The 25,330-nt window shown below is 39.6% G+C and overlaps 1 protein-coding gene across 5 annotated transcripts in view; it reads right to left on the bottom strand.

Moving 5' to 3' along the window:
- Positions 1–7,006: 7,006 nt before the first annotated feature.
- LOC121178861 (SLIT-ROBO Rho GTPase-activating protein 3-like) overlaps positions 7,007–25,330 on the bottom strand; it is a 30,778-nt gene continuing 12,454 nt past the window's right edge. The window contains exons 4-22 of one of the 5 annotated variants that reach the window (XM_041033277.1): positions 23,912–23,974; positions 20,859–21,050; positions 20,401–20,529; positions 20,062–20,283; positions 19,820–19,921; positions 16,831–17,028; positions 16,643–16,727; positions 15,359–15,386; positions 14,360–14,462; positions 12,941–13,001; positions 11,687–11,764; positions 11,210–11,344; positions 10,994–11,099; positions 10,694–10,921; positions 9,957–10,030; positions 9,652–9,832; positions 8,587–8,757; positions 8,156–8,471; positions 7,007–7,780 (exon numbers count right to left, since the gene is read on the bottom strand). In XM_041033277.1, coding sequence (XP_040889211.1) covers positions 7,316–7,780; positions 8,156–8,471; positions 8,587–8,757; positions 9,652–9,832; positions 9,957–10,030; positions 10,694–10,921; positions 10,994–11,099; positions 11,210–11,344; positions 11,687–11,764; positions 12,941–13,001; positions 14,360–14,462; positions 15,359–15,386; positions 16,643–16,727; positions 16,831–17,028; positions 19,820–19,921; positions 20,062–20,283; positions 20,401–20,529; positions 20,859–21,050; positions 23,912–23,974 — 2,937 coding nt within the window. In that variant the 3' untranslated portion in view covers positions 7,007–7,315. Of the gene's footprint in view, positions 7,781–8,155; positions 8,472–8,586; positions 8,758–9,651; positions 9,833–9,956; positions 10,031–10,693; positions 10,922–10,993; positions 11,100–11,209; positions 11,345–11,686; positions 11,765–12,940; positions 13,002–13,366; positions 13,398–14,359; positions 14,463–15,358; positions 15,387–16,642; positions 16,728–16,830; positions 17,029–19,819; positions 19,922–20,061; positions 20,284–20,400; positions 20,530–20,858; positions 21,051–23,911; positions 23,975–25,330 lie in introns of those variants that run through there. The other 4 variants (XM_041033279.1, XM_041033278.1, XM_041033281.1 and 1 more) reach the window with 4 other exon arrangements.

Below are 25,330 nucleotides of genomic sequence, written 5' to 3'. Positions count from 1 at the left end.
AGGCACCCGTTTACCAATCACCACAGAAGCTTTACCTTTTATGGTAAAAGACTGATGTGGGACAAAAGCTGGTAAAGCAGAAACACAAACTGAAATCCTGGTGTGGTGGCTGAGGTGGTGCTGCTACATGCTAGTGCCTACTCATTCGAACAACAGTTAATGGCAGCAATGTTGTGTAATTTAAAAAAAAAATAGTTTAAGATTTTGAGAGTTTTTGCTTTCTTTTGAAGAGTAGGATAAAAAGCACCGTAATACTCTTTTTTCCAAACAGGAGCCAGAAGGCAGTTAGAGTAGCCAGCATAAAAGCTGGTTTGCTCAAAAGCTAAAATAAAAATCCATCTACCTGTACCTGTAAAGCTCACCAGTTAACACATATCTTGTTTGGTTGATCCGAACACAATTTGTGGTTCTATGGGGAGTTACTATATATGCTACAACTATTTCTCAGCACACAAGTGCTAAATAATGGATAAACAGTATATAAGTGAAAAGATTAACCTGAAATGTCTGTTTCAGTATGACACATCTGCATCCTAATAATTAAAAATTTATTTGTACAACTGACATTTATTTAACATGTTTCAGGATGAGACTTTTTTTTGTCATTGTGCTAAACTGCCTCGACTTATTTTACATTGCATTTTGTCTCCATCTGGCTGAAATGCACTTCAAGGCTGTTTGTTTGATGAAATATCCACCATCCCCTCTCAGAGTCATCTTGACTTTTTCCATTTTCTTTCATTGTACTAAAATAAAGTCATTTTTGCTGACTTGCCTGTTTGAATTAGAGTTAAACAAACAGATAGACAACAGATGAAAATTTTTAGTACTGACAGCAGCTTTGTGTTAAGGCTGACCCTGTCAGCCAGTGGAGGAGGACAGAGATGAAAGGGAGAATACAGTATTCAGGCATTTTACCGCGGGGAGTGGACCTGAAAAGCATAAAAACAAGGTAACAAGACAAATGTTGGCAGCAGCTCCTGACCATGACTGAAAATCATACTGCTGTCTTGACCTCCCATGCAGTGTAAAATACAGCCTTGACAAGAGAATGTACATGAAACTAGATATACTCTATATAAAGTCTGCATTCCATTTTCAGGCCATTACAGCTTATATTCAACATTTTGCAAATTTTCCAGAAAAACATAGATTGTAATACTCACAGCAGGTGTAGAAAAGGGAAGATGACTGTACTAGATGACCAACATGTATGTTACAGAAAATGGAAAGGATCATTACTGTAAGATTACTGAGGAGCTGAAAGACTTTCGGGAGTTATCACAACACACTATCTGAAACATGAACTATTTTACAAAATGTGGACAAAGTTAGTTGAATTCCCCAATCTGCATAACCAGCCAGTGTGGAGGATAAACAAGAACAAGAACACGAACAAGAACAAAGAACATGGAACAAAGGACTGTTTACAGCACTCAGCAAAAGTGTTACCAAATATTTCCTGACATGCAGCACGCACAGAAAAAAAGATCCACACTGCTGATGGTGCAGTTTTTGATGTTTGACCGTAAGGCAGATGAAGTGTTAACAGTGAGCATACAGGAAATGACTGATGTAAAAGTTTGGTATGTCTGAATGAATGAGTCCTATTACATGGTTGGTCTACTGTCAACAATTAGTTCAGGTCAGTTGAAACTATACGCTCTAACGAAACCTAATGGTGCGGAAGAAGGGATGTTGAGGACCTGCCAGGAGGGAGAGAGTCAGAGAACATTTTTCCAATAAATATAACAATTTACGAATACTTAGCAAAAATAAAAAATAAAAAATCACATCCTGAAGTGCAGAAGTTGTCTGGGGAATTGTCTGTGTCATTGGTCCACATTGTTGAAAGTACAGCTAAAAAAAAAAAACTGAAAGAGTCTCCAAGTTTTGCTCTGGCAATTTAGTGTGGAGACAAGCTTAATCTTTTTTTTCCTGTCAGGTTGAACTTTGTTAAAGATCCACTGATCAAACAGCAACATGGAGCTAATCACATTTATGACACTGAGATGACTCCGGGGTATTTGAGCCAGTGAGTGAAACAACTTGGACTGAAAGAAGGAGTTCATGCTGGACAGGCAAGCATGGAAGATTATATATCTTATACAACAGCATAAAATGGTAACAGTTGTGGTGAATTATGTACTTTGTGTATTTGTGATTGCTAAGTCATGTGTTTTCAGGAACAACCAAAGCATCATAATACCAGCAACTTACCTGTTCCAAAAATCATTCCTTTAGCTTGAGGTGTACGTCAGTGTCATTTCTGTAATGAAAAACAAATAACAGAAAATATGTGACTGAGATATCAATTACAATCTGTTTTCACGGTGGACCATAAACACTGGAAAATGAACAGTTTAGTGATTTAGTTGAAATCCCTGAGTGAAGGATAGCATGTGGGTTGCAAAATATTACAAGCTTAATAAACCCATTTCCCTTCTGGCACTGTTATTTCACAGAGAAATTGCATCATTATTTTAACACCTGAATACTAAGACCGAAAGGCATTGTGATGTGCGGCTTCAAGCCAGTTTAGTACACATCACAGGCATACCTGTTTGTCAGATTTGGTAAGCACCTTATCAATTAATTGCATGTTTGATGACCAATGTGGGTTCTATTCAATTAGACAATTTGACTGATTTAATAAAGGCTGAGTTGGCCTCTAACCAACACACAGACTGGATCTAACTACACAGAGATTTGTTTCAAACAGAGGTAATAAATCTACACTAGTTTTAAAAATGATGTGGTGAAATATCTCAGAATTATTTTTGCTATAGCTTGCTCTAAGTACTTATTGAAGACAAATCCTGAAGACGAACATGGTATCTAGTGAAATATTGCATAGTCTTACCTCTGTAGGTCTTAAAAAGTAACTTTCTGATAAGGGAAAATCACTCTTCGACAAAACTGCACATCTCTCATAGATATGCCCCTTATGACAAGGGTTCACAAGTGAGCCTTGATTCATATCAGGGGCTATCATTACTATTTTTATATCCACAGCAGGTCACATGAGTACTACTTTATACAGAATTTCAGAAAGTTAATTGTTTTGGTTTTCCAGCATCCTTTGTCAACAAGTTCACCATATCAACTTAAAAGGTGAAAAAAAGTCAGAAATGTCAGAGTTGTTTACACTGCCCCCAGTGGCCAAAAACCAATCACAAAAAAATTCAATGCAACTTTATTATTATAAAAGTCCACGGTGTTGATAGTAAAATTGTGCAACCCTTGTTTCCAGTATTCTTCCACTGAAAATGTAGGTATAATTGGGTAGTTCTGCACATTCTGCATGAGACAGAGTGAGACATAAACAGTGTCAGGCAGCCCTCAGAGGGACTGATGCTTTCATTCCCAGCCCTCTGTCTCATATAGAAATTGTGGCAGTGCTGTTATTTGTACTTTCTTAGCAAGAGGCATAAATTAAGTAGGAAATTAAAATCTTGTAATGAATGGAAAATGTGTACTGGTACATTTATGTTTTAGCCAGAGGGTCATTTCTCTAAAATGCTTCAGCAAACATGCCCTCTAACATGTCAAGAGATGTCACAATAAACAAGTCTACATTCTTTATTTACTCACAGGTATATTATAATATTTATAAGATAATAATGTGGGATCTAAGCAATGTATTGTTTGGAAATACTGAGAGGAGTGATACCACAAATCCCCAACCTTGTGTTAGCTACAACCCTGGTGGCCTTATTAATCATATCACAGCATTAATGAAAAGGCCTTTTGAACTAGGAAGCCACAGCCGGAAAGCTGGGTGTTAGTCCACGGGTGGTCCGTTCCCTCTTGGCAGCCATTCAGGCCTCAGGCAAGGTCATAATCTGATTATATTCCCACTTTAATCTCAATAAACACACCAAAATGAATTAAACCTGACTCTGAGCACTGGCTATGGAAGAAATAAAACAGTCAACCAGAATTACCTTCATCGGGATATGGAAAACAAGACAACTAAAAAGATCATTTTGTTTATGAAACTACAAAGAGGGTACATGTCTATTTTAGATATTTAAATTTATTTGGATATTATACATATGCATTTTTTTTATCTAACCCATGTGCTCTGGTTCTAGTAAATCAGCAATAATCAAGAATCCATTCTTTCTGTTCAAGAGTTCTCTCTGAGCTTGGTGTGGGGGTGAGGACAGAGGGCAACACGTGCAGGTCTTACAGATTCAAAAACACATGCCTGCACAAACCTGTTTAAAGAACAGTGGCTGAGATGCTCTTGACATGTTGTGTATACTGCACTTCTTCAACAGTGACAGTCATGAATTAGTTCAAGCTGTAAGGAAAAACACAAGTAGCTCTATACAAGTTTGAGCAGCTTTAACAGTTTTTACTGAAGGTTGAGAGGGACACACATAAACCTTTTATTACATCTAAAATCTATTTTGCAAGTGAGCTGGTGCCGAGAAAACAGCAGTGGTGAGAAGTGACTAAGGACTGTTTAATGTTTTTGAGATGAGATGTTTAAAAGCAATGTACTTAGGCATAAGTTTGGCATTCTGCTACTTCTCTACCTTTATGCCACTATGTTTCAGCTGGAAATATTGTACTTTTTACTCTAACACATTTATAGAATATGTATGTATGTTTACTTCATAGGACTTTCAATGCAGCAGTTTTACTTGAAATTGATTTGTACATTGCTGTATTGGAACTTTTACCTAAGTAAAAGAGCTGAGTATTTTCCACCACTGGAATGCAGACTGTAGTTTACTTGGAAAAAATTGAGCACATACATGCTTTGCAAAATAAAAAGGATCTGTTATAAAGTGCGGTTTGCTAGTATTGTTCTGGATGATTAAACTAATTGTGTGAAACTACGTGTGTGAAAAGTAATATCAAAAACTGTCAAAAAAAAAAACTCTTTGTGATAGACCACATGAAAAGAAAAACATAGCACCAAAAGGAACAGAAACAAAGGAAACGAGAAGGAGAAAAGAGGAAAAAAAAATGTTGACAAGAGAAAAGTTGTTGTGATGTGCAGATGTGTGAGATGTGTCTATATATGTTTGCATGCACAAAGGTCCGCCATGTTAAGTTGTACTTCATAAATAGATAAATAAAACATTTTAAAAAGGAAAAAAAAATTAAATTGCATTAAACCATCACCACTGTACTCCTGTCTCTATTTTTACACCGATAATACCCACTGGTATGAGATGGAGTGGAGGGGCCCTGCAGGGCAGCAGCCCTCAGTCTTCCATTACATGGTAAAACAGCTGTCTGTTGTTTAGAATATTCTAGGATAGCAATGCCTCCACCCACAGGGCACAAGTGGTAATTGAATGTCTTGATGAGCATGTAATAAATGTGCACCATTTAGTACATTAATAGTACCATTATGTTACAGCTGCCAGATCTGAATCTAGTGACAGGTTGTTGCTACACCGTCATCAAAACAATGAATAATGAAATATCTTGTTGGACCACTGACCCTGCGGTATCAATCCAGGTACTAGATTTTTAATCCAAAATGGAGGATAATCTAGTCTGGTAGCTCATGTTCCATTTTATGTCCGAATTTTCTTAATTTTTAATTGTTACATTGTTGCTACAATTGCTGTTTGTGCAAACAGGATGTTGACCATGACCATGCCGACCAGTAGGTGGCACTGCACAACCACACTAGTGGGTGCATGTATCAGTAGACACAGCTGTGTTTAAGTAAGACAGTGATGGATGATGGATGTTTATGCAACCTTCATACAGAATAATACTACTACAGAGCCATTATATAGACACAATGTCTATCTTGCACTCTACATTATTAGTCACACTGATAAAACAATATGAGAACTTTCTGTGAGGTTTCATTTATTTATTGTTTTGTTAATGTTTGTGCAAGGATAAGAATTACAAAAATCTACACACTAGAGATGATAATATATCCTGTTCCTATCATACAATGTTATTTATACAAGTATCCTTTAACGGTATGTATATATTCATTCCAATGTACCTATTACACTTTAAAGATATATTGATCATCCTCATTAGACAGACAACAAACATCACCAACAGTAAACAAGTTCATCTAAACACCCACACAGCCTGAACTGACCATGTGAAATCTAGACATTATGTAAGTTTCAAAGATACTGATGTGCTATATCACGTCTCTAGTACGACTTCATCAAAATGAAAACACAGAACCTACAGATGCAGCACAGTTCCCTGTTGTGTTTATAAGTGCATTAGTCACTCGAATTGTAGGAGAAAGTTCTGCTTATTTATTGAGGTAACACAGCTAATCTTTTTATAAAGAGAGATGACTATATTATAAGAATATTTTGTTGATCTTCATCTTTATTTCCGTGTATTAGTTATAGGGGTGGCATGTCTATAATGGCCATAATAACTGTCAGTGTTCTCTGTGTAACTGTAGCCTGGTTTCCTGCCTTCCTTCTGGTTTCCACTGGCCTATTCTGAGATTAATCGATGGAAATCGATGAAAAACAAGATTTTGGCTGAGATAAGTTTCATATTCTTGTCTCCTGTTGTCAGACTTCAGAAGTGTGTTTGTAGGAAAAAGGATAGCTTCATGGGATCTCTCCATTTTGTTTGAAGCCATTATGTGTAGACCTTTTGTATAATTCTAACGTATTAAATTATTTGGATGGCATATATGTTTTTTGTATCCCACTGAAAACTGATGTTTCCCTCTGTGACACAGTTTCTGTTTTGTTTTTTAAATCCCACTCATAGTGGCTTTAATACAGTTGTAATTTCCTTGGAGTCACCATCTAGTGGCCATTAGAAGAACTGCACCATCAGGCAATTCCACTCTGGTTTCACTATTCAGCCATGGCCTGAATGACACTGTGGGACAGGCTCTCTGAGGAAGCTTCTCTGTCAATATAAATGGTGCCAAAGAAATCATAGTTATAACAGACTACATGGACCACCAGCACTGACTGAATGTCTACATGATGTGGTGAAATATTCCCTTAAGTGTTCCCTCATAATGGAACGGTAAGAGTTCAATAAACAGAGATATTTTCCAGTGCATCCCTATTTTTTTTTTAAATCCAGCATGGTTATTCAGCATGTAACATTCTATAAAATAATTTTCATAGATTCAAATCCTATTTCTGTGTAATATGTGGTGATACAGTACATTGACTTATTGACCAAGAAGTCAATGTGTGGGCATATATTTATCATACAGACCAGGTGTCAATGTTTGTTTTGCTGTCAAACACAGGTGTACGGGCGTGATGGTAATCACAATCACTCGGTATCCACAGTGTTCTTCAACCACTTGGCTTGCGACTGACTGGAGCTACATATTACCTTGTTTGTCTGAAGAGGAGGAGGAGGTGGAGGGTGATGGGGAGGGAGCTTTGGGGAAGCCCCTGTCAGTAGGGGTGATGCCTGGGCTGCCCAGACCAGAGGAACTAGAGCTGCTGGAGCGGTGTGGTCCATGCCCCTGTCCAATCACAGGAGCAGGTCGGACAGGTCTGACAGGCGGGGGCCTTAGAGGTGCGCTCGGTCTGCGAGCTGACAGAGCAGGTTTAAAAGTGGTCATGGTCTCGGAGGAGGAACTGCTGCTGCAACGTCTCTGGGCTGCATCTGGATCCCGGATCACCATGGTGTGGAGAGGGCTGCCAGGCGGATCCTGGGCACCGCCGGGGTGTTTGAGGGGCTCTAGAGTGTCCAGAACAACATCAGGGGCATGTTTTGCTACATTCTGTCGCTCCAGTTCCCGCAGCTCATGGAGAGCTGTATTCATTGTTTTCTCTATGTCCTGACAAACAGGAGCAGAAAGAAGAATGAAACAATGCTAAACAATCAGACAAGGACTAACTAAAACCAGTTATCACAGTTCTCACAGTTTCATTAACAGTAATCATTAAACTCCTAAAAAGATGCTAGAACTGAATATCAATAAAATACTAAATATGAGATTAGTTAGAAAAGACTGCTGCTTTTAGTGAAGAGGCACATACAATATTCATCTATTTATCTACCAACGAGGTCTCTATCAACAAAAGCAAAATATGATTTTAAGTAGGATTAATGCATTAATAATACAGCAATTTACACAGAATTTCTTTTCTTTCTTTTTTTCAGACTACAATTAATTTAGAGAGCACTCGTGATAATGTGTTATTTCACTGACCTCGGCAAGCGCTTCAGCTTCAAGAGCTTTGTGGTCTCCCAGACTTGCATGGCGAGCGGTGCTGGGTGAAGATCGCTGAGAGTGGCTGTCAACGAAGGCCTTCCTGTCAGGGTGGTTGACGCTGCCAGCACTGCCAAATGTGGTGAGACGCCGTTTCTCTGGACTGTCTGTAGGGCCCCTGCTAACTGCTATTTTGTGTGGGCTGCAGGGCCGAGGCATAACCCTAGGGGGCTGGTCTGCAGCCCTGGTGGGGCTGTGACTGTCAGCACCGTTCCTGTGGCGTGGAGCTGCAGCTCCATCTGATCGCACTCTCACTCTAACAACGTGAAAAAAAAAAAGTGATAAAAAAGACTCATACTTTGTCCTTGGTCTGATTTTCTTGACTTTGAATACTTGCACTGTGCCCCCGCATTAGTTTAACTAACACCTACCTTCCCAGTGCTGCTCCAAAGCGGTGCTCAGGTGTGTGTTCACAAGGAGATTGGCGTTCATTTCGAGATGAGGTTCTGTCATCACGGTGCGGTCCACTGCTGGCCTCACTGTCAGTCCTCTGAAGGCTATCTGAGAATGCATCATCCCTGATACACACAGAAAGCAGAGGACTGATCTCGATTAATGGTGTCTGTCATAAGGAAATGCTCAAATTGGCTTTTACTTTGAACTTTGTGAGTGTTTAATCTCCCAAAGCCCAATTATAAGTCCTTAACAATCACATTGTCACCACAAAAATGCATTACTTTTACAGACAAGATTAATCGCCACCACTAAAATTAAAAGCCACCTTTGATAGTACATACATCTTCCTCTTAATTTGGCTTTAATTTAGTTACATACCTTGTGGTGCAGGAGAGGTTATCAGGCAAGAGGCCAAAGCAGAAATTAAAGGCTGCACTTAAGGAGTGACCAAAGTGCTTGTCAAGTTTTTTTTTTTTAAATACTTCTTCTTACAGCTGTACAGCTAATTGCTGATTGGGGGTCAAGAAAACGTGAAAGAAAGGGGCAGGAAAAAGAGATAATTTTATTCACACTGATCCTTATGAAGGTACAGGTTTTATAAGGCCAAGCACACACAGCATGAGGACAGAAAGTATTTCTGTCATTACAATTCATTTCTGTGTGGTAAAGAAGAAGAACGCAGCAATACAGAGTCTGAATGAGAAATGAAAATAAATATGACAAAGGAAAGAAATGAGTGGACTCTGAGTGATTTTTAAGTGCGCCGACCCAGGTGCAAGGACAAGAAGGGAGCAAATATGTTGTTTGAAAGTTGTTGTTTTAAATAGAAACATGCATTTTGGGAAAATGGGGCAACATAAATAATGACCAAGCCCAAACTAGCTCTGTTTTGCTCTGTAGCAGAGCTAAGGTACTCACTCCTTTACTGCATCACTCTTCTGATGGAGTTTTGTACTGATGTAACTTCTGTATGAACTGATAGAAATCTTATTGTGGTTACCTTGTTGTGGAACATCACAGAACAAATGCATCTTACTTACATGTCTTGCACCACAATGTACTGATGTGGGATCAGCCCATCCACACCATTATGTCTGCCCTCCCACCAGTCCTCGGAGGCTCGCAGGTAGAGTAACAGAGAGGCTCCCTTCTTGAAGGAAAGCTCTCTAGGACTTCGGCCCACATAGTCAAACTTCGCTATGGCCTCAATCTGTTCCAACTCTGCAATACAAAAATGAGACAGAACCCAGTTTAAGAAAGCTTAGTATTTCCTGTGTCAGCTCCTGTGTCAGTAGGTACTGTTGCTGTTGTCTTCACAGTGGACTGAGCATCTTTGGTGACTCACCTTCATCACTAGTGTTAGGGCCGGTACCATTGTCTACCTCATCGAGAGCTCCCGGCTCACTGTGGGGGCTTTCACTGAATGAAGAAATATTGAATCACAGAATTAGAAACAAACAAAAAAGAAGATCAGTAACAGGATTTCTTCTATTTTCATCTTGATTGTCATTCCTGAAGTCATACCCAACAGGTTCACTTTTTTTTTTATAAGTCTGCCCTAAAATGATACTCATATTCCTTACAGTGACAGCTAAAATAGTTATCAGTTCCTTGTCACTGTAAGGGACTCACAACCAATGAGATGTTTAATTGTACTAAAAAGACTGTACCTTTGTGAGATGCCAACATGTTTTCTCTAACTCAGACTGCTGAAGCCTAATTTCACCTTTAGCTAAACTGTACAATACATATTTTGTTCCACATCCTTTACATCAACCTGCATAAAAGGATCTTTTCGTAGCCAGTATGGACAGAGGAGGAACATTTGCAGCAATTAATAACTCTTTCAAACTTGGACTTATCCTTTTAGTGCAGAATGTCTATATACATAATAGTATACAACATTAAATATTAAAGAAATTATAGAAAGTGAAGAATAAATTGCTTGTCAAATGAAAGCAGAGATTCATATTGGATTGGAGTGATCACATGTCTTTCGACTGAACACTTGTGCTTAACACTATAAATCATAGTATAGAAACTACATACCAGTACATGTTGGACATCTGGTCCTGTACTTACCAGTACTCTTCCCCTCCAGCCATACACTTCTCATACACAGGTCCGTCCAACTCTCGCTGGGTTGGGAAGATGACCTCATGGTGGATGATAATGGTCTTAATGACCTCATTCACATGCGCCTGGCAGGCCACAGGGTCCTGGTCATCTGGTATAGGCATCAATGTGGGGCCAAAGCAAATAGCTAGGTTGTAGGGGTCCATCATGTTCTCATCACTGTACTGGGAAAGACTGGAAAGACAGAAGCGCTAAGTATAACTATATCAGCGTCACACACTTTAAATTTGTCGTGATAGGACTTACTGATTTAGAAATGCAAACAGGTATCTCATGACGATGATCACAGGCCGCTGAAGAGTCACAATTATCTGCTGAAGGTGATGAGCTCGTTCTGCACCTGGGTCAAGCTCTAAAAACAAGACGGTAACAAACAAAAAAAAGAGAATTAGAACAATTATAGAAAGCTACACTAAATAAAAGCCTTACATTTTTCAGATGTTTTCCTGGAACGTGACTCACTGGTAGTGGAAATGAGGTCGAGGAAACGCTCTTTAGGGAACAGTGGGTTTTCCAAACCCCTGAAGTAGAGCTTAAGAACGCCAGCTACAGAGTTGATGTCATGATCAGTCTGATCATCCACAAGTGGATCCTCTCCTATAGACATAACATACATGCAATCCACTCATTAATCATTCACTGCTAGCACTGTTCATCTAACTTGACACTGATGCATTTTTTTACTGTGTATTTCAAGTTGTGAGGGTAATATAAACATTAAGAGTGCAGTTATCTTTCCTAATTTATTAATACCCCAAGATGCCTATCTTATGTATTATGCATCTGAAATGGTTTACATGTCCATTATAGGGTTACATGTGACACACGGGCTCTTTATTTTCACTTTAGAGGCCTGTGGGAGAGACTGTGGCTTTTGAGGTGGGCAAAACGCAATTTAAAATCAATCAAGAGAAGATGGCCAAGCACACCGGGACTAACCTCTTTCAAATGCATTTTTAATATCATTGACTTCGACCTGGGAGCCTGGAACTCGAAATATACCTTGTTGCTGAAGACCTGTGGATAGGGAGAGCCATTAGTGTAAACCAGGGGGGAAAAAAAGGCGTATCACAACAAATGGACACCACACCCGCACACACACAAAATACACCCTCATATCACTGAACTTCTCACATTTATAAGAATAGTAACCCGTTGATGATACTAAACTGAAGGATGACCAAAAATTCCTCATAGAACTGTATATCCGCAGTGTTTAACACCAAACTGACTAATTCACAGAGAAAGCCATGATGCCAGATTTTGTGTATGTGTGAGTTTGTGTGTTTGACAGCCTGTGCAGGACTAGATATGAAAGCTCCACTAAAAGACCAGAGCAGTCGATGACAAGAAATTAAGGAAAGAAGGTGTTATGAGATTAAGCCTGTCCACTGCTAGAAGATTTCTCAACTAATTGGTCGTTGAGGTCCTACTTCACTAACACATGGTCCTTTTTTGGGAATTGATTTATTTGTCATGTGCAAAAGGACAGTGTTATTTTTGTGTTATTCACATGAAAGTGCCCAGCCTTCAGGGACTCATAAGACACAAAACATCATCAGAAACAGAGGATATTTTGCTAAACTTTCTTGCCCTAAAACCATCATATGCGTGTAATTTAACATGAAATGGACTTGCTCTTCAGTCTCAGCTAAATCATAATGAAGGCATCTCCGTGCAGAATGTCCCAGTTAAAGATCTCTCTAGTGACCAATTGCCACAAGTCTTCCAAAGTCCCTTACATTTGTGCCTGACATTTGGAGGCTCCCATCTCATACCCTTACTGATGGCTAAAATGGGTCTAAACTTCTAATTACCAGGAATGATGAAACAACTCTATAATGAACCTTTTTTTCCAATTTACATGTTCACAGAACCCCCCAATTAACAAAACAAAACCTGAAACAGGACACACCTAAGGAACAATGTGAAAGATTGTTGATTTTTTAATTGCCGAAAAATGTAATTATTTGTTGACTTGAGACTTTTTTTTCAGTTGATGACAGCCCACATAGTGGACAGTGTGCTTTCCTAAATTAATATTTAAGACTGAGAAATCTCAAACTTCACAAGCACTGATAACCCATATAACTCCCTGACAAATTTTCAGAACAACAATAGTAACATAAGTGGAGGTACACTGCACACTGTGCATTTGTGGAAAGACAACATATGAGCATGACAGGAACCTACCGTACAGATTGATGTATCGAATACAGCTCTCAACCACCACTGGTATAGGCTGTCCTGAGTCCTACCGTGCCACAAAGAATCAAATGATTATTATCCTAAATAAATTAGAGGAACGTCATAGAAAACAAATAGTCATGCCAGCAGGGTGTTATCATCAGAAGCCTACAGAGTCAGCCCCTTAAATGAATTAACTTCACAGAGTGGAGAGAACATTGTTAATCATTTAACGATTATTAAATAACTGATACTTAGTGCACAGAACAAAAACAAGCAGAACAAATTGTGTTAGTGTTGCACCACCCTGTATATTGTTATAACTACAGTATTTTCACACATCAGGAATCCCAAACAGGACAGAGGCACAGAAATGTTGGTTAGCATACTGAACACAGTGCGATGATCCCGCCCTGCTATAAGACAGAGTACCTGACTCCTGGCACGGACATTCCGTCTTCCCCTGGGCAGAGAGCAGTAAGGCACGTAGACAGAGGAAGAGAGGCAACAACAACCACAACAGGTTAGTGAGAGAGAGACAGATCTTACAGAGAGAGAAAAAGAGGAGGCCTGGCCTGAGAGAATAGCCAAAGCATCAGTGCCTTGTGGGGTGTGAGACACGAGGACATGGCTCAGAGGGAAGTGTGTGGGAGGGAGGGTGCTACCCGAGACGATGGGGGTGGGGGACTGCATAAAGCATGTTTTTCATCCAGAAGGGACGGTTTGACCAAGACTAAAACTCTATATCAAGGCTGAATTCTGGGGCTGCAACTAACAGCTATTTTCATTATCAATTAATCTGCCCATTATTTTCTTGAATAATTGATTAATCATTTGATTTGTAAAATGTCACAAATTCCTATAGCCCAAACTGGCAGAACATTTGGTAATTTTGCTTGAAAAAATGATTTCAATGATTAATCAGTTACCAAAATAGCAGCAGATTATTTTTTCTGTTGACAAATCATTTAGGTTCTACTGAATTCTGATATTTATCTCCACTGCCTTTGGTGCACACTCTGTCTGCCTGCCCCTGTTTGATTAAGCAATAAAGCGGATGTGGCCATGGGTTTATTTGCATAGCCTAACATGGCTGGTGCATGGCCAACTGACATACATAAAGCCAAATTAATTCAGCGTCTGGAGGCTGGGGCTCACAAGAGTAAGAATATTAAAGCCAAATCTTGCACTAGTGTGGTGCTTTTAAAGCTAACCATCTTTAAAACAAGTTCAATGGGTTTTCATCTGACCCTGCCTATCTCAAATTAGACGACTGTGAAGACAAGGCAGTGAGCAAGAGGAAAGTCAGTGCATGAGTGAACCAACGTTTGGGTAAAAGAGTGGTCAAAGGCAAGAGAACCCCCAAGGACTGCTAGCGAGACAGCTGAGCTCATGGAGAGACAAAGAGCACAGATGGGCTAATACCTGAATGAAGGCCTCCATATTGCCGTTAAACAGCTTACGGTTATAAATGGAGCGAGGTCTAGACTTCCGCATTCTCTGGGGTTTAGGGGGAAGAGTGGGGGGCCTGGGGAGACGGTGGGGGGTGTACGGTTGGTACATGGTAAATATGAATAATAACACAGTTGGTATAATTAAACATCAAAATAACTTTTTTTTTTCCTAAAATGTTGTTATTGTCAAGTCTTTACTGAAATAATTTACACCTCCAATATACAAAACATTGTTTGCCAGTTCGGGAATTCTGCTTATTTGGTTTCTTGACGAGGTTAGCTTAACTTAGCACAAAGACCGGAAACAAGAGGAAATGTCTTGTTTTATTTGTACAAAAAAAACAAGTGAATGTGGTTTTACAAGCTGTTTACCCCTGACCCAATCTTTATGTGAAGCTACACTAACAAACTATTAGTGGCAGCTTCATATTTAGATATCAGTCATGAGAGTGGCCTCAATCTTCTAATCTAATTCTGGGCAAGAAAGCAAATAAGCGTATTTCCCAAAATGTCAACGTTCAGATTTGCTTTGCTTAAGCAAACTCTATCAAAGTTGGTGATAATGACTACAAGGAAGTATCACACATAAAATTCAATACAGATTTGACCGCATTTATTTAAATCTACCCTAGAATAAAATAAGTGAAAACCAAACCCCTGTATTCAATTAGTCATGAGCCTGCCTTGTCAATATTTGTTTTGTTTTTTTAACAGAACAGCAGGACATTATCCATCTCACTGGCATTTTATTTCTTAGTCAATGTAGTTCTTATAGATTAAAAGAAGGAAGAATAACTCAGCACTGCTTTCTCTAATTAGGATCCAACCCACTGTCAACAAATAAGAGAGAAGTTGAGACTAAACTCCTATTCCCATACTGTGGTCTCATTTCTGCCACATCCAGGGACACAGGAAGGATTTTACACATCATCGCCTACTTAATTCACCCTCTTGTCACTGGACATCTTACCTTGTTGTTCCGTATTCAGCCCTCTCCCCTAAAAGGAAAAACAGCAGAGAAAGAGACTAAATTAGTATACGGTAGTTTTACAATCACAGAAGTTGGAGGTACGGTTGAGTGCTGGCCGACTATACAAGGCTGGCAGATGGAGACGGAAAGGGGTGTTATGAGAAAACGGCATCTATTCAGACAGACTCAATGGGGTGAGCGCCATGACTGCATTTGACTCACTGCCAGGCAGCGGTCATTCAGCGGTCGCCCTAGAAACAGCACAAGAGCCCCAGAAGGGGATGGCCTGTACACTCGCTCTGCAAAGTGAAAATGTATCCAGGGGCAACAAGAGTGTGGGAGCTGATTTGTACAGTGTGATGATTTCATGATATCTGCACCACATTCACACACACATCTCACTGTACACAAACAAATTAAGGCGCTCACTTTGATCAGTCAATCAGAAATGTTTGTTCAAGGATCATGTCATGTGCAAAGCAGCTTCCAGCACAATCCTACTTTATGTCAAAAACACATTAATTCCAGTCCTAAAGCAGGCACTTGCATGAGTCTGAAGTAGGAACACAATGAAATGGAACCCGCAGTATACATTTTTATTCAATCTGTTGACTGAGCTTCATGCATATTAAATATGAGCAATAAATGAGCAAAGTATGGCAAAAAAAATAAAACCCTTCAAGTGCAGTACTACAAGTCCAGGGTTTTTTTTCTGTCTTCTCTATTCTGTGACCTTTTAGATCCAAAAACTGTCAAGCTGTCATGTGAATGACAACTTCAGCATAAAGCAACTGAATTATATTTTCAAAGGATGGACAGAACCCAAAATAGATCATTTAGATTCCCCAACCTTCCTGCTGTCAGTAATTATCTCATTTCCAAAGTAAAAGTTTTTGTGTGTTTTGGTGGACGCAACTTAAGCACAAAATAGTTATTTTCATCTTTGTTGTCTAAAGTCAAAGCTTTTATCATTGAAATGATCATTTAAATCATAATTTCAGAACAGCATAATGTTGTATTAGTTGTATTCTATTGCCAAAAACATAGAAGGAACTCCAGACAAATAATGAAATGAATATACACACACACACACACAGAATTCCACAACAAAATCCGCATATCAAGGAATCCAAAAAGACTGGGAAACTCTTGTTCCAGTATTGATCTAGTACTGATACATTTCATTTTTCTATTACTAGGACTTTACCCACTTAATTCAAAAAGTAATGGAAAAGTATTACCATCACTTTCTACTCCACTAGTGTATGAAACAAAATGTCTCACCTTCTCCTAGCGTCTGCTTCAAAAGGTCATGCTTGGCCTGGAGTTTGACAATGAGATTGCTGCCATTCAAGTACTCCTTGTATTTCTACAGATGAAACAGATAAAAAGAAAAATAGTGGCAATGTTATCTGCACTGTATGCACTTCATGCTGCAGCGCCTCTGCACCCTCAAATGCCTGAGAACTCACAGTGAAGTAGAAGCCCTCCGTCTCTTGCTGATTGGATCGTCTCTTAGCGATGTTTGCCTTGCTCATGTAGGAGTCAGAGGAAGCCGATTTGACCGACTCTGTGGACTGACTGTGCTGGAAGGCTTCTGAAACATCAAAGTCTTCCACGGTGAGCATGTCCTGAAGGGTCTGCAAGGTGGCGTCAAGGGTCTTCCTCACCTGACACACACAGGGGCAGGAACATGAAACGTGACTTTAATGTAAACAATATCCATCATTAAAATGTCTTTGTTAGATATGCACCGAAATGAAAATTCTTGGGTGAAACGGAAATTGAGGAAACCAAGGCTGAAAACCGAAACACCAAAATAAATGCCCATTATTAGTACCATTGCATTTATGGCTATGACTGTGTACTAACCTCACTAAAATTGCAAGGCACTGCGATTACATAAATTAATATGAATGTTCCAAAGAATAAATCAATTTAAACAAGATTGTAAAATTGTTCTCTCATAAAAACACACAGTGCATTTAAGTCAAGCGCATTTTAAAATTTTCGCTGTAGGACTACAACATAATAGTGTATCAAAACAAAGATTGCCATAGCCCATATGTTAACCGTAGGCCTTTAACAACAACAAATGCACCACGAATTGCAAGCGCTTTAAGTTAAGTTTCTTAGCTAACTTCCTTGCCTTTAAAAAAACGTCCGCCACAGACGGAGGGATTTTCCTTTTCTGCGCTGCATTCCTCTCATATTCAGCACAGAGATCGAGACGTTTGGATTTCAATTCAATTCATTTCAATTCAATTTTATTTATATAGCGCCTTCCACAATCAAAATTGTCTCAAAGCGCTTTACAGAGACCCAGAGCCTGACCCCAGAGCAAGCACTTGAGGTGACAGTGGCAAGGAAAAACTCCCTTTTAACAGGAAGAAACCTTAAGCAGGTGATAAAGTAAACCAAAGACGTGGAGAAATTCTTTTCAGATGCGCCCCCTCTTGAAATTTCGACATTACATGTTTTGCAAATCGCTATCCGCGTGTCTTTCTCAGATTTACTGAAATACGTCCACACCGCGGACATGTTGGCCTTTCCACACAAGCTTGTACCGGCCGCGGTTTTCGCTTGCGTCATCACAACATCCGGTTTCGGCCGTGTTGTTTCGGTGATAAAAGTCTTTCGGCTGGAAACCGAAAATGCACTTTTGGGCCATTTTCGGCCGAAAAATTTCGGTGGCCGAATATTCGGTGCATACTACGGAAGAGGATTCTGACTTTAATCTCAGAATTCTGACTTTAATCTCAGAATTCTGAAAGTCAGAATTAAAGTCAGAATTAAAGTCAGAATTCTGAGATTAAAGTCAGAATTCTGAGATTAAAGTCAGAATTCTGAGAAAAAAGTCAGAATTCTTACATCCCCGAAAAAAAATCTTTTTTATTTAAAAAATATTTTTTTAGTGGCCCTAATCCTCTTCTGTAGCATCCCCAGTCTTTGTCATACATAATTTTATGAAATTCATATGAAAATAATTAGGTGATTTGTATACATCAACACAACAGAGAAAATTGTAATTATACCTAATGTACATGTTTCTAAATTTATATTTTCAATGCCACCAACAAGCTGTATGGTGTAAACAACCCAGTTCCGTCTAAGATTATATCACTGCAGGCCCTTTGCACAGCGGTTTGACTGACACACCGTAAACAACAGAGTAATTAGCTTCCTAGCATGATGCATCGTGACATGAAAGATTAACTATATTCCTTCCATGTGAGGCAGACAGGAAATGGAGTGTGCATTTCCATATTCATGACCGACAAGCACTGACACATATACACACCCTGGTGACCGCTGAACAGATCTGTATGAGTCACACTTGGCCTTGGTGACTCCAGGCCAGCAAGCTGGAGTGGACCCCAGTGGAGACAGGAGACCCCCACAGGTCAGTGTCAGATTAATGATGAATATAAATGCAGGGTGACAGTCCTCAAGAACGGTTGCTCACTGTCACATGTTAGCGTGACAGAAATGTGCGTGCTGGCTGCCAATCCCAGTTTAAAATATAGCAAAGCCAAATGAGGTATTCAAACTCCTCAGGTGCTGTAATGAGGAAGACCGCTAACCAGCTGTAGCTTCAGTAATAGACAGTATAGTGGCACCAATCTCCTCAAATAAGTGTTTCTCCTTAGATGTCAAGCTGTTGCTATAAAACTGCTGCATTTTGGGTCATGGGAAACTCACATCTGCAAAAACTCTAAGACCACAATGTTTGTTGTGTTTTGTGATAGACTGCACATAGAGCAGCCGATGTGCATCTTTAAGACATCTTCCCTTTTTTTTTGCTACGTGGTTGCATTTGATTGATGGTTTGAATGGTAATACATTTGTTTAATGGCACAGTACTTTTGCAGTAATCTACTGACGGGCAATGGCCTCTTCATTTTCACATTTCACTCAGCAATTCAGACCATTATGTGCACACCACGTTGCCCTGCAGCAAACAAGGTTCATGTTTTTATGTTCGTCATGAACATTCATGCTTTAACCAATTAACTTATTTTTTCATTCGAATTTCTGTGCACATGCAGGTGGGGCACAAGAGGTTTCATCTTTGTTGTCTGAAATTAATTAAATTTTGGGAAAAAGCAGAGGTGTTATTTCACACAGCAAAAGCGACTTATCTAATGAGTCTAATGAAGCTATTGTTTAGGTCATTATCTGCTAACTAAATGCTACCACAAGACGGCATGTGTCAAGAAACCCTGCTTTTACTGTGTATGAATGATTATCTACAAAGAATTGAAAAATGATATAATGACCAAAAGACTAAAATTAACTGCAAATTTATACAACATTTATACAACTCAGTATATTTAGCCTGTTCCTCTCACAGCAGAAAAGGATCTTACGCTGAACAGTGAGTTTGCTTCATTTTGAAATGAAATGCTGACAATGGCAACCTCACACACTTTTAAGACTTGTGTGCGCAAAACCTCTCACCTCTTCATTTTCTATCTTCAGCGTGGCCAGGCGAGACTGCAGCTGGTGGTAGCGCATCAGGAGCTCTGTCTGGACAGGCTGCTGTGCACTCACCTGACACACCTGGGATAAAAGAAGAAAGGGAACTTTACCAGAAGGATTTAACGTAGAGAACATCAAACATCACGAGTTGAACTTTGGATCAAGACCTAAGGCCTACAAACAAACCACTCTCACAGTCCCATCCTTCTTCGGTGACTCACCTCATCGCCCATGTGTGGCTGATAGTCAAAGCGTGCTGGAGGACAGAAGATCTGGCTGTGTGTGTCCATAAATTTCAGTTTGTCTCCTCTGATGTCCATGGCATCTACTGCTCCCTCCAGTAAGTCCAAACCCTCATGGCGAGAAGTCTCCAGACTATACTCAGCAGACAGGTAGGTTCTCAAGGTGCGCGCCAGGCTTGCATGGTACCCTAAGTCACAACACTGAGGGCAAGAAGTAAAACATAGTAACTATGAGCCAATAAGTGCAAAGAAACAGTGAGGCGAAGAGGTAGTTCTTCATCAGTATTTGCATTTTTGGCTCTGACTGTATTAACTTACATCTATCATATCTGAGACATCATGGATGTAGTATTTGGCCACCAGGGCATTGGTGGCTGCCAGATTGAGAAGATAATCGTTGCGGGCCTTTGTGCATTTCAGCTTGTTTTCAGAGTACTTTGCTTGTCTCTAGGGTGAAAGAGGAAGAGAAAGTCCCATTGTCCCATCAATGTAGAATGTAAAATGGATTCCTAATGTACTTAAAGAATGCATTACAACAATAAACAGATTTCATCCTACATTATCAGTCAATATATGTAATACGCTGACCAATGTAGAAATGGGCTCCTTGTAGCTTTCACTACATTTTGCACTGTCATTTGTGAATATAGCAAGTGTTGAAATACAAGGAGTTCATTACAAATAATGAGAATATGTGTCCTCGAATGTGGATACAGTTTCTATAATGTAAAGCCCATACATCATTGTTATGTCCAGACAGTTCAACCAGAACAGACCTTCTCCTTCATTTTCTCCATCTTCTTGACAGAGCTTCGTCGCTGTGGACGTTCATCATGACCATAACGCAGCAGGCTGGCACTTATGTCGTTGGCCTTGCCGATGTGTTTCTCCTCCTGTTTTTCTGCCTCCTTCAGCTTACTCTCAGCACTGAGACTCTCAGTATGGTACATGTGGTACGTCTTCATCACCTGTGAGAATATGCATCACATACCAAACTCCACTCACTGTCAAGGACATCATATATATAGCTCTATAGCTCTATATAGCTCTATATAGCTCTAAACATACACTATAGCCCTCCATATATATGGGTAGTGTGGCTTTCTGATGACAACATCTGTCATAATATGGCTTCCATGTGCAAAATCACAATGCTGAATGTTACATTACAAAAAAATGTGGGTAATATTACTTAAAAGTATTAAAAACCTCTTTTTGTCATTGTTCAGTTCAATCTGAAATACTTTTTTTGTTCCTCAGTGGCCCATTCTAGGCAAACTGGTTAGCAAAAACAAAGAAACACAAACCACAAACAATCCTTTCACACACAACATGTTTCTTCCTGTGGCGCTGCTCTGTGGTGACCTAGGCTGGTGATGCTTTTGCAGCCTCCATCAAGCTGCTGAACTGGGTGATAAATCTTACTGCAGCAGAGAAATGTGCAACACATACTCAAGAACTTTAGAACTTAGTACTTTAATTCTTAGAATTTCTTTTTTGTTGTCAATGTGAAATGGATGGTCGAACGTCTGCATGAGCTTGAGCTCATGTAACATGTAAGCTCATGCAACCCCCACCTGTCTGATGTGTCGAGGCTGTACTGTTCTGTTTGCCTTCACCACATCATTCTTGTGAGTTATAAAAATGTTTCACTACAAGCTGAGGTTCATAATTCTCCAAATACACTAAATGCACTCCCACCGTTCAGTTTGCTGCGGTGTTAGTAAAGAAATCACATGTAAATGTTTAACCAGCAACCCTGAATCAACAGCAAAATTTAACAACATCTGTTCTGCCATCACTCACTCCCAAGTTCTGGTTTCCTAGCAACCCTGACTGAAACGGACGTGCAAAGGACAGTGAGATGGATCAGCAGGGGAGGAAGGAGGTTACAAAGTGACAATGAGAAACCTTCTCTGGACAGATCCATGCCTAATGTTGCATTTAACACAAAACCGGTGATGAAAACAAATGATAAAAGTTTCATTTAAGCGATATAACTTTATCTAGCCCAAATTTGAGCAGACTATAGCTATTCCTTATACCGTGTGTGAGGGAGCTGCAGACAGGCATTTAATAATAGATGAATCAGAGAGAGGAAAGAAAATCAATATTACTAAAGCAGTAAAGTGCTGTATAATGTTACATGTGAGAATGTTTCTCATGTGGTTTATATCATGAGAGTGTTTTTGCTTCAAATATGTTATTCGCTTCACTTGTCTCAAATATGTTTTTTTACACGACTCTGAGCAGTCAATAATCACTGACACTGCACTGCAATTAAACCATTTTGCCATAATGTTATTTTTTGGTAGTCCCTATCCTATCTCTATTATAAGCTATTTATGTAGTTGTGTAGCACAAACCAGAATCAGATTCCCATGTAGAATAATTTGCTAAAGTTCAAAGATCATATCAGCATCAGCACTAAGCTGCTTTCTGTTTGCCTTCACTTGTGTTCTTCCTCTTTTTAAAAGGAATCAAATCAGAACTTCAAATATTTAAAAACATTATAGAGACTGCTAAATTTTGAAGCAATTGTAGTTTGGGGTCACAATCAATTTTACAGCACCATGATAAATGTGTCTTAACTAAAAGTCCTACCCTTGCCCAAAGTTTTTTAATTATCTTTGATTGATCACCTACAGTTAGTTTACCCCAAAACACTCAAGACGTAAGGGAAATGATTAAATGCGCAGCAAGTAGCCAAAGGTGGAGTTTCACACACCAGTAAAACATGAAATAAAATAATTCAATAGAGAGAAAGGGGGTGTGCACTGACTATCTAAAATAAATGGAACTGTATGATCGATTTTGCAATTACAAGCTATTAAAAATGATGAAACTACTGCAACCCCATCTGAGAGTGACTCAGCACAAAAGAAACATCTTTAAGACCTGTGAAACATCATGTAAAAGTTTATGGGCTCTATTAAAGTGCAGTTACATCCATTTGATGCCCCACTTTTAGATATGATGTACAATATTTACGCTATTTCTCAACTTGAAGTTCCCCTGCAAGCCAAAAGAAGCTAGTCGGATCTATCTCATATTTCAGAAAAGTTTTAAATGTATACTTCAACTTACTGCATGTTTTTGCCAATTAGCTACTGACACATAGCTAAAACTCAAATATTGCTGAGCAACAAGACCCTGCAGGAAGCACTTTGGTGTGTTTGTGGCATTGTGTCCTACATACAGTACAGCAGATGATTTCAAAGCATTAGTTCAGTTTCTTCAGCCAAATAAAGAGGCATCAGCAGTGAGCACAGGACTTTTCTATCTTCACCACCATATAGACAATTTCTGTATGTTTAATGTCATGAGTGTAGGTGTGTTTGAGTGTTCTGTATGAGAGAACAACATATAACAATGGACGGCCTGACATCTGTTACCATAACACACAAACAGATGTGTGTGATTATGTGTAAAATTAGCTGAAAATATTACAGCAGCTCATGTCTGCTGTGGGCACAGAGCACCTCTGCAGCACAGACTGCTGAGTCTGCCTGAAGCACAGCCAGGGGCAAGAACACTCTCCCCTTCAACCGATGTAAAAATTCACAGCAGAAGGAAGAATGCAAATTCTCTCCTTTCACGACCTCAGGAGAAGGAAGAAATGACCTGTCAGAGGCTGCACTGCTGATAAGGCATATCTGCTGTGTACAGTGTCAGACCAGCTGCTTTACAGGTTACAGGTTCAAGTTTGAAAAAAGCTCAGCTTTAGGTTTGATGAGCCACAGGCAGTTAACAAAGGGGAGGGCAAGACAGCCTGGTATAGACAAAGAAAGGTCAGGCAAGAAGGTACAATAATATTTGTTTAACTCACAGTGTAGAGCTCATTGGTGACTTTCACTAACTCCTCATGCATTTGCACCCCGATGTCTTTGCTCTGTGAAGAAGAAAACAGGTGACAGTTTCACATGACAATAATAGCACATAAAGGGATAAATGAAGGCAGGCATTCAAACATCTAAGACTAAGAACTGGGTTATTTAGCAGAATTACCTTCCCGCAAATGAAAAGCTTGGAGGCTATGTGCCAGTCATATTGTGTATGAGAGGAATGTCAGCAGGCATTGAAATGCTGTCATTACTCTGCACCAGAAAAGATCTAATACAATGCCCAAAGTGCCCATGCAGGCAAAAATAGAACTGTGCGGTAACTGCTGAACATTTCCCAAGGAGTACAGTCACAGTTTCAGCTCAGTTACAGCAGCTAAGAGCCTATGATGAATTGAACATGTCCCATGACAGAGCCTATAGCCCAAGAGCAGGAGCTGGGCCAGTGGAGAGTGACCCTGGAAATCCTGTTGAGGGGATATGGAGCGACGCTTAGGCCAATCAATCCTGTTTTCTGCCACCTCTCAGGGACCACTTGTCAAAACTGCAACCCTCCATTTTCACATGCGACAAGAATTAAAGTTGAGCGGACTCAGTACATTTCAACTTTGACTTAACAAATACCAGAGTTGATTCATTCCCTTACCCACATGTGTAATGTATTAACGACGAGACTGCACTGTAACTGAACCGGGATGCTACAGCATAACAGAATTACTGTTTTGGGAGAACTTTGTCACACTTTGAGCTAATGTCTTGCAGAGGGAAACTGTTTTTTCTGCTTGCAGTTATAAGTCCTCCTCTTTTGTGCTGGCCTCAAGCCATCCCATACTCATCAAGGCTCCCATCGTGACAGTGCAAAGCCCCCTAAAGGGCATAAATTACTGCAGACTCCTTCTACTGTCAAACGATACTGATCTAAGATCCCCCCCAGGCCGACTTTTCATCACAGCCCCTGAACCACTACTACTACTCTCACGTATACCATACATAAACTATATTCCTTATGAGAAGTGACACTATAACAAAGACACAAATAAATTCTACACTGTTAAAATTCTGAATAGAAAAAATTGTTACATTTAATTCTCTCTGCAAGTTACTGTATGAGACTAAATTAATGTGAATTTGGTGTGAAATGAAACAAGCATGAGCATGGGTGGCAAGAGTGATGAGGTGTAAAGAGCACCAGAAAAAGGTTGGTGATCTAAATAGGGAGCAAACTGAGCATGATACTGATAAATGACATGGGGGGTTTAAAAGAGAAATGAAATCTCTCACCAACCATCTTAACTTTTATTGTGGACACTTTCCACTCTCACAATAGCAAGGGTTTACTTTAAGTGCATGCAATTTTAATCAGGTGTGACCTTAGAGCTGAATAAACCAGCCAGCTTTAAAACGGA

The sequence above is a fragment of the Toxotes jaculatrix genome, chromosome 3, assembly GCF_017976425.1.
Source record: "Toxotes jaculatrix isolate fToxJac2 chromosome 3, fToxJac2.pri, whole genome shotgun sequence".
NCBI lineage: Eukaryota > Metazoa > Chordata > Actinopteri > Toxotidae > Toxotes > Toxotes jaculatrix.
Note: the sequence above shows the minus strand (reverse complement) of the source record. Positions and strands in the feature narration are given on the sequence as shown.